The 10,962-nt window shown below is 28.0% G+C and overlaps 1 protein-coding gene across 1 annotated transcript; it reads right to left on the reverse strand.

Moving 5' to 3' along the window:
• Positions 1–6,220: 6,220 nt before the first annotated feature.
• Positions 6,221–10,506, reverse strand: LOC122710501 (polyubiquitin-A). The gene is made up of 2 exons (XM_043928400.1): positions 10,370–10,506; positions 6,221–8,433 (listed from the first exon to the last, which is right to left on the reverse strand). The coding sequence occupies exon 2, from the start codon at positions 8,425–8,427 to the stop codon at positions 6,370–6,372; it is 2,058 nt and encodes a 685-aa protein (XP_043784335.1). The 5' UTR covers positions 8,428–8,433; positions 10,370–10,506; the 3' UTR covers positions 6,221–6,369.
• Positions 10,507–10,962: the final 456 nt, after the last annotated feature.

Here is a 10,962-nt window from a genome sequence, read left to right on the forward strand (position 1 = left end):
ACAAAGTGATTCGCCACAATTGAATTGCGCAAAAGCACGAAACAAAAAGAAAGTTGGCCACGTTGTTAAGCGCAATACGGTTATCAAGCGGAAGAGTTCGCGAGAAAGCACAAAGCTCACCACTATAAGCTGGTAATGAAGTTGGCAAGTAGAGATACCGTTCGTAATACCGCGCCAAAAAGGCGAGATCAAACCGCGAAACTCCGCCTTTTCTGCGTTTTAGGTCGACGATGGAAAAATCTATCGACGATTGTTTTAAAAACGATGGAAATTCCCCGTGCAACGATACCGTTACGATATTCGATGAATTTTTCAAGGCTCGTCGCTCAAAGACGATCAGAACACTTAAGCTAGGTCAAAACCTAAAGCCGGATCCACGCTTAAGGAAATTCTTTTTATTTCTATTTTTTAATTTGAGTATTTATTCCATTTCTACGTTTAATGTAAGTATAAATAAATATCTTTAACGCGCAATTCTAAATTCAGGGATAAAGCGAACGTTTTTTATATATACGTATTATATTTTTATAAAGATTTTTCTGTGCCACAATCTCATATAATTTGGAAATATTACAATTTTCTTCAAACTAAATCTTTTTAAATTTATGCAATCTATCTCTAATATATTCTTCGATATGATAATACATATCAAAGAATATCCAACTACTCTATTTGTAGTAAATACTTAAACTTTAAATTTACATTAATATTATTGAAACACATCTTTTCCTTAATTTATTATTCGTATAACAATTGTAATATTAATCACGTTATAACTATTGTAATATTAATCACGTTATAATTATTACATTTATTTGTATTAATATTTATATTTATTTATACACTTATATTTACACTATATATTATACACTATATATTATACACTATATATTATACACTATATATTTGTATTTATTTATACATTTATTCCCAGTGTAAATCTGGCTTAAGACGTCTGTTTCAAGAAACAGGCAACGGGCTGAATTTCCAACAATTTTCCCGTTGGATAATTTGCACATCGGAGGTACCTAGTGGTGGAAAATCGTCCGCTATAGGCCATTCTCTTTTCGTTTCCCGTCTATAAGCAGTTGTAGAAGGGGAAGCACAGAAACCAGAACGAATTCCTCGTAGAACGGAATTTCCGCGAACGGAGAAAAGATGGCGTGAACAGGCGAGGGAGAGACGAAGGTCTGATAGAGAGGCAGTTGCGTGTTCTCCCTTGTCTCGTAATAAAGCTCACGCGAACACGTTGTTGACAGAAAAATAAAAGCCTGGCTGTGTGTTCGTGACAGCTGTGCCTGTCGGGAGGGAAATATCGCGTATCCTTTCTCGATTATGCGTTTACACGAAAATACGGGCTGGCAAATATTTCACGCGTGCAGGACGAAAATTCCCGAAATTGTTAGACACGTGGCGCTTTTGCCACGTGAAAATATTTTCTGGAAATTCTATCTGTTTCTTCGTCGGTACACACATCCAATAATTGAATTTTCTTTTTATTCATTTAGGGGACAAAAGGGGAGGGGAGGGAAATATTGCGATTAATTATAATTTATTTCGTTACTGAGCTGAAGAATAGGTAGATTGGTTTGATGTAATGATATTGATGAAAGAAATTGTAAAAGTTGTAGATTTTGATGAAATTGTATAATTTTTTTTAATTCTTATGTTATTTGTGTTATTTTTTTTTTTTTTTTATTGTGTTTACTCTTTGATATCATTGTATAATATCATCGTTCATATCTTTCAGAAATTTATTGTCCAGAATTTTTATAATTGTATAGACACATGAATAATTTTATTTTTTTTAATTTTTAATTTTATTTTTGTAGAAGAAAAAATATAACATTAATAATTGTACGGATGTACAAATATATATATTATACGTTATACTGTTGACGTAGAATAAACACAATAATAAAACTACACGTTTATATAAAATATAGAATTCGAAGATAATAAAACACGGAAAACAAATAAAAATAACAAAAAGCATCTGGTGAAAAAAAATTTCTCAATAAATGCCAATAACTTTTACAATTTCTTTCATCAATATCATTACATCAAGCCAATCTACCTATTCTTCAGCTCAGTAACGAAATAAATTATAATTTTATTTTACAATTAAACTTCGCGGATCAAAGTTAATTCACGCTTTCACACATATATCATTAACAATTTGGAATAAAAAAGTTTCAATCAATCAAATACACTTCCAAAAAAAACTTAATATTATTTTTAATTTAAAAATTAAAAATATCATTACGAAACAATAAAACCATCATTTTGAATGGTAATAATAGTTATTGTTAACAAATCGTGAATTGTTGGATCGTAATTAGATTATTAATATTCGTTCGAAATATCAAATTTCACCAATCCTCGAAATGTTCAATCAAAAACAGCATTTGAACATTTCGCAGAATAACTGCGCGTGGCTCGTTCCCATGCAAACCAGCTCGAAATAATGTATAGAGCCATTATCGATGCTTCTCGACCGGCGCGAAGAATAAATATTTTAATGCTCCCGAAGTTAATCACCCGGGATTGGTAGCAATTAAATTCATCGACAGTGAAATCATCGGATCGGCATTGGATAACGAGCAGTCATTGCATCCGGTCTACGTCTTCCGCGATGAAAAATTAATGGATTTAAACTGCGGATTTTTCTACAAATATATTTTTCATGCAACATATGTTTTAATCATAAAATGTCTTTAATATTACATTTTAATCGATCACTAAATTATTACAGAGTAAAAGTAATTTTGTTTCTGATAGGATTAGGTGTTAAATTGTATTGCATTATATGTAAAAATTATGTAAGTAAAAAGATATTTTTTCATTATTATTAATTGATAAAAATTAATGTTTTTTATCAATTAAAAAGCTTCTAAAAGATTTGATTCTGAAAAAGTTTCAACATAATCAACAGATTTTTTAATAAATATTATAGTTTATTTGGTATTTTATTGAAAATTTACGATATATGGTTGAAATAAGTAAGTATTATTTTTTTAAAATGTGATTAATAAGAACGAACATGTAAGAAGATTTCATTTTATTTTTCAGAAATATTTACACAAAATGTAATATAAATTTTCCGATTCCGTTTCGTCAAGTAGTCAAATGCTGTGCAATATAAATATACGATAATGTAAATATAAATGTGTGATGACACAGTAATGTAGTATACGATACTGGACTAAAAATATGTATGTATATTTTAAATACATCTTGTGACGTAAAACGATCTTTTCTAATTTACAAATAATTTTTTTCAGATGAATGATATGAATTTATGAATTAGAAGAACTTAAAAAAATATTGTTACATTGTACATTTATGTATTTAAACATATGAAAATTCATATTCTACTTATAATATTCGCAAAGGAGAAAAATAAAATAAATGATAAATAACGATAAATGAGAGATTAAAGTTACAGAAAAGAAGAAAAAGTTTAAATAACTTAAGCACATGGATACGTGTTCATATCCGGAAGACACCGGATATTCCGTTGAAAATCAAGAAAATTTACCGGTAGATTCTTCTCTAAGAATCTTTCCTTTCATCCTATTTAAATATTTGCCTTCTTCCACAGATTCCGATATTTTGCATCGCAAGTATTGTATCTCCGGATCGATATTCATAATCCAACAATGTAGATGTAAAATGTATTCTTGTATAAGAATCTTACCTGATATAAAGGAAAGCAATCCGATCAAGAGAAGAAGATCCATAATCTTGCCTTCTTTTTCCTAGCTCTACTTTTGTGTCATCCTCCGTGTCGAAGACTCGTTTCCGGTAAATCCACTTGTCGATGTCGATTGCGGCTCTAGCCGTTTCTTCCTCACCGGATGACAGGTGATCGAAAGATCCCGTTGATATCGATCGAGACTTGCAATATTTTCCTTTCTTCTCGAAAGAGAAATTGATCAAATGATAACTGTCAGAAATCCACCAAAAACTGAGACTGGACGAGAGTGATTTCACGAAAATTTCACGAAAAAGGAAATATGACGGGAGTTAAACGAAAGAGAAAGAGAGAGAGACGAGTTTCCGCGAGAATTCCACGCGATTTCCGGAAGCTACGAAATACGAAAATAAGTCTCGCGAAGTATGAAGAGTCAGTCGACTACGAGAAACCGGTGAACGACGAGACGGTGTACGAGCGCAAGAGGTCCAGTGGACGAGAGACTCGACGAAGATGCGGAGCAACACGCGGTGTTGTTAACTAAGCTGCCGCTGTTCACAGGGCTGTGTGACACGCTGCATAGAGCGCGGTACGAGACCAGTTCGAAGACTGAGTACGAGTCCATATCCCGGAGGCTGACTTCTCTCGGCCCTACCAGGGTACGCCGTACAGTAATGCCCGTCCATTGCCCGCCTCTGGATAACGTTTCCTTCCACCATTAGGCAACACACGCGATACACGGTTCGCCGTGAGACACGCCGTGCTCTCCGTGTCCTCATGCGGGGGAATCGTTGCGGGATTATCGCGGATCTTTCGGAGGAGTCTCTCTTTCTCTCTTTCTCTTGCTCGCTCTCTTTCTCTCTTTCTTTCTTGGTTCCTTTCTGGTATGGAGACCTGGTCGTTGGAAATGAAACGATAAGATTCGAAGTTGGAATAATTCAAGGGCGAGTTTCTGAAAATAGATTGGTTCTTTATGCATTCAGTGGTTGAGAGTGGTATGATGTAGAATGAGAGTTGAAAATGGGTGAGTGAGGATGATGTGAAAATAAGATAACAAGTTTGAATAAGTCGATATCATTGGAATAATTATAATTTGTTTCTTTAGAATAATTTTGAAATAGATTAGTTTCTTCGTATTGGAATTTGAGAATTATTAATCATTACTTAATATTTTTAATAATAATAATTTTCATTCATTGATTCATAATTAAACGGATAGAGTGATTCCTATTTACAAACGAATTTGCGTAATTTAATTTATATTCATATAATTTATATTTAATTATTTAGATTTATATATGATAATTATAGATTTATATATGATTTCGTCAAATCAAAATTTTAATTTGACTCGTGTAAAAAATAATTGCATATTTTATTATAAACTAAAATATTTTCTTCGTGACACTGTGTATCGAGAAATTGGATTGTCAAAAAATTTTATAACAAAAAATGATAGAATAAAAAACAAGGGAAATAATTTAAAAAAAAAAGAAAAAAGAATTCATATAATCTTAAAGTAAGTCTTAAAAATTTTAACCGCAATTTCTAATCGATATATTATGTATACATAACATGATCAGAAAAAAAATATATTCTTTGTAAAAAAATTATAATTATTTAAATAATTAACGAAAGTATCATTTTCAAGATCAGACTTGAAACGAATTAATTAGAAAATTAATTAGAACGGAGATCTGAGAAATGACTTAACACGATTAAAGTGAAAAATAGTGTTTCGAATAATAATTAATGCCAGAAGAGTAATAAAAAATTTATTTCGCTTTGTCGTTTATTATGGTTAAGTTTTAATTGCAAATTGTATCATTTATATGATATACCCTGTTTTATTTATATATCTATATAAATTAATCGTGATCTTTGATTAAACTTGATAAAAGTAAAAAAAAAAATATTAAAAATATTAAAAATAAAATAATAAAATATGTAAATAGTAATTTAACAATTACTATATTTGTTATTGATTAAATTTATTGATCAAATTTAAAATATCAAACAATCTAAATATTACTATCTTGTATGATTCTAATCAAACAAGTTTTATTATTCTCCTATTATACAATTTTTTGCATTAGGTTAATTAAAAATAATATAACATAGATTAATATTAATATTAATTTTATAAATTATATGAAACTTCGTGTAAAGAAATGCAATAATTATTCAATTCTATTTTATAATATAATTACACATATATATCTTAGATATAGATAGAATAGATAGATAGATAGATATAGATAGAATACAGAAATTATCGTAAAACAAAAATCATTTGTCAAATGCAAAAATTATGAAAATTCAACTTTGAAAAACTGTTCCAACATTGCATATAATGATTCACAAATAAATATCGATTAAATTTATAACACACGAAAGAAAAAAATTAAAAATAGGGAATCATAAATAAAAGTTATTGAAATTATATAAATTAAGTTTTTGTATATGTATTAATTCCATGTAAACTATAAAAGAAACATGAAAAAATTATAAATTCACAAAATATATTTTTAATAATACCATTTATTTATCAGGATGTATCATTCACAGAATTATATTACATAAGCAACTATTATGAATAAAAGTAAAAAAATTTATTTCTATTTTTTTATTTTATATATTATCCATATTAAAACGAAATTCAATGTATGAAATCATCGACCACCTCGGAGACGAAGTACAAGGTGAAGAGTCGATTCTTTTTGAATATTATAATCAGAAAGTGTACGTCCATCTTCTAATTGTTTTCCAGCAAAGATCAATCTCTGTTGATCAGGAGGAATACCTTCTTTGTCTTGAATTTTTGCTTTTACATTTTCAATTGTATCGGAAGCTTCAACTTCAAGAGTAATAGTTTTACCCGTGAGAGTTTTGACAAAAATTTGCATTCCACCTCTCAAACGCAATACTAAATGTAGTGTTGACTCTTTTTGAATATTATAATCGGATAATGTACGTCCATCTTCCAGCTGTTTACCAGCAAAAATCAATCTTTGTTGATCAGGGGGAATACCTTCTTTGTCTTGAATTTTAGCCTTAACATTTTCAATGGTATCAGAAGCTTCAACTTCTAAAGTAATAGTTTTTCCTGTAAGAGTCTTGACGAAAATTTGCATACCACCACGAAGTCGCAAAACAAGATGAAGTGTAGATTCTTTTTGAATATTGTAATCGGAAAGAGTACGGCCATCTTCCAACTGTTTACCGGCAAAGATCAGTCTCTGTTGGTCAGGCGGAATACCTTCTTTGTCTTGAATTTTTGCTTTTACATTTTCAATGGTATCAGAAGCTTCAACTTCAAGAGTAATAGTTTTTCCTGTAAGAGTCTTGACGAAAATTTGCATACCACCACGAAGTCGCAAAACAAGATGAAGCGTAGATTCTTTTTGAATATTGTAATCGGAAAGAGTACGGCCATCTTCCAATTGTTTACCGGCAAAAATTAATCTTTGTTGATCAGGAGGAATACCTTCTTTGTCTTGAATTTTGGCTTTCACATTTTCAATGGTATCGGAAGCTTCAACTTCTAAAGTAATAGTTTTTCCTGTAAGAGTTTTGACGAAAATTTGCATTCCACCTCTCAAACGCAATACTAAATGTAGTGTTGATTCTTTTTGAATATTATAATCCGAAAGTGTACGACCATCTTCCAGCTGTTTACCAGCAAAAATCAATCTCTGTTGATCCGGAGGAATACCTTCCTTATCTTGAATTTTAGTTTTAACATTTTCAATTGTATCAGAAGCTTCAACTTCTAAAGTAATTGTTTTTCCAGTAAGAGTTTTTACAAATATTTGCATACCACCACGAAGTCGCAAAACAAGATGAAGAGTTGATTCTTTTTGAATATTATAATCGGAAAGTGTACGACCATCTTCCAATTGTTTTCCAGCAAAAATCAATCTTTGTTGATCGGGAGGAATACCTTCTTTATCCTGAATTTTAGTCTTAACATTTTCAATAGTATCGGATGCTTCAACCTCCAAAGTGATGGTTTTTCCCGTAAGAGTCTTAACGAAAATTTGCATACCACCACGAAGTCGTAGAACGAGATGGAGGGTTGATTCTTTTTGAATATTATAATCGGAAAGTGTACGACCATCTTCTAATTGTTTTCCAGCAAAGATCAATCTCTGTTGGTCAGGAGGAATACCTTCTTTGTCTTGAATCTTGGCTTTTACATTTTCAATAGTATCAGAAGCTTCAACTTCAAGAGTAATAGTCTTTCCAGTAAGGGTTTTGACGAAAATTTGCATACCACCACGAAGTCGCAAAACAAGATGAAGCGTAGATTCTTTTTGAATATTATAATCGGAAAGTGTACGACCATCTTCCAATTGTTTTCCAGCAAAAATCAATCTCTGTTGATCGGGAGGAATACCTTCTTTATCCTGAATTTTAGCTTTAACATTTTCAATGGTATCTGAAGCTTCAACTTCTAAAGTAATAGTTTTTCCAGTAAGTGTTTTGACAAAAATTTGCATTCCACCTCTCAAACGCAATACTAAATGTAGTGTTGACTCTTTTTGAATATTATAATCAGATAATGTACGTCCATCTTCTAGTTGTTTACCAGCAAAGATCAATCTTTGCTGATCTGGTGGAATTCCTTCCTTGTCTTGAATTTTCGCTTTTACATTTTCAATGGTGTCTGAGGCCTCTACCTCCAGAGTTATTGTTTTACCTGTCAATGTTTTGACAAAGATCTGCATGATTATCTGTAAAAAAAAATTATTTAATATATTAATTAAGATAAATATATTTAATGGCAAAATTTATTTCAAAATATGAAAGTTTATTTGACTTATATATATTCTATAATATAAGAATAAGAATATTATTTTTATACTGAAAAGTTATGTTTCAAGAAATATGATAGATATATGATAAATATGTATGCATAATTTAGAAGAATATATATATTTTTAACTTGTAAAATAATATAAGTAGTTAAAATAATATAAATAATTTTATAATTCATAAGAGCAAAAAAATATAAAAAAAATATTTCTTTATTATAACTATTTTTATTATAAATATTATAAATATTATATTTATTATAATATTAGTATAATATATACATATAATATTATACTTATTAGTTTTAGATTAGATTAGTGTGACTTTTATTTTTAAAAAATAAAAAATTGTTATTCATTTTGTATTTTTTAATACTCTCAAATAAAATTTAAAAATATATATTTTAAAATCTCACTAAATCTCAAATATTTTAAAATTATATTCATATTATAATATTCAGAAAAATTCATATTATAATATAAGTGCATGCTTTAATATTCTATTAATTTTGTTCATACTTTATCTATCTATTGATGAATTGAATAATGAGTGTAAAATATGCAACAAAAATGTAAAATAAATGATTTTGCGGTAATAAATCGAAACTTTTATTATTTCTATAGATAATTTCCATTGAATAGCACAATATATATATATTAAAAAAATAAACTTGCTTAATTGTAATCATAATTATATGCATTGGATTTTTAATAGCAAATAATTTTATAGAGGTGATTCCTATGTTACCGATCATCTTACACAATCAAAAATCTAATTATTATATTTTAAAATAATCAATATGAATTTTCTACCGACCTAAGTGTTACATATAATATGTATATTTAGAGATATTTTTTTATAAAATAATTTTTGATAAAATGATTTTGTAAACTCAATATTTATATTTTTAGATCTTCAAAATGAAGTTATCTTTTTAGTGTATATCTTTTTATATATTGCATTCATATACTGATTTATATATATATGAGTTAAAATTTCCTCAATTTAAATAATAATAATAATAATAATAATAATAATAATTATATATTTAAATTATCGTTACTTTCATCGATGAAATTAACATGAAGTTATCGAGTTATCATATATTAAATAGTTTTGCAATTTTCAAATTTATATTTAATTTTTTAAAATTTATATTAAATTTTTTAAAATCAATTCTTGTATTTTTATTTTTTCTTATATTTTAATCGTCAAATAGTATCAAAAGATATCAGAATTTGTCAAAAATTTTTTATATTCCGAAACGAAATTTATCTTATATTTTTCTTAAAATAATTTATTAATAATTTATTAAATAAATATTTCACTAAATTCGTTTGTTTTATATTTTGTTCACATTTATGATAAAACGTAAGATGAATTTCAATATGTGCGTGCTAAATGTCATAGTCATAATGGCGTCATGTGATGAATCAATAACCGCCATTTTGAGTACAGTTATTACGCAGTAAAAATGTGAAACATTAAAATAAGATTTTATTTTCGTGAAATTAATTTCATAATCATTTTTCTATATTATAATTTTATTATTCAAATATTATTACTAATTTACTGATATATAAAAAATATATATTATGAAATTATTTCAGCAATAAATTTTAAATTCAATACTTATAATCGATGCTTTCAAAGACATTATTTTGTCTTAATTATTATTTTATTCTTTTACAAAAAATGATTTAAATGTGTACAATCAATTTTAGAATAAATAAATTATTTAAAATGAAAAAATATGTGAATATAAATAAAATCAATAAAATCTTTAATTATCAAAAAAATATTAAAATTTAAAATAAATAAAATCGTAAATACAATAAAAATGGAAATTCTTACCTTCCTTGGAAGTAGTTTATGATGCAGCAAAAATTTCTATAAAATTTAAGAAGTCTCACGAAGTTCTTCCTCTAAAAGCACTCTGAAATACCTTGTAGAACTGAATAGAGGAAACGACAAACGTTCCTTTTATGTCAATGAGAGAAAACTGTACTGATCATGCGCAAACATGTCAGGAGATCTCTACAAAGATGCCTATTGGATTATATCTTGTATCGTCATGGAATCTCTGACGTTGCCACGTTCTATTGGTTTCTGAGACAAAGAGTATTTTTTATGTAATAAAATTTTGTTAAATTAATGTCGTTTATAAAATTATTTATAGTAAATTATTATTTTTAGAATAATGTATTTTCTTCAACCAAAAATTTTATTTATATGCACGTTTCTTTGAACTGTCACATTTTGACAGTAATAAACAGCTAGAGGGCGCCTGGAAAAATTGTTGAATAAAGAAAAGTGATGATTCATTGTTTTTATTACTAGCATTGCTTTTTCTAATAAATTTTTTATACAATTTATATTTAGCATAAATAACATTAATTTTAAGAATAAAAAAATATTTAAAATTCTATATGAATAAGAATATAGTT

The sequence above is a fragment of the Apis laboriosa genome, unplaced genomic scaffold (assembly GCF_014066325.1).
Source record: "Apis laboriosa isolate Shangri-la unplaced genomic scaffold, ASM1406632v1 scaffold149_cov153, whole genome shotgun sequence".
NCBI lineage: Eukaryota > Metazoa > Arthropoda > Insecta > Hymenoptera > Apidae > Apis > Apis laboriosa.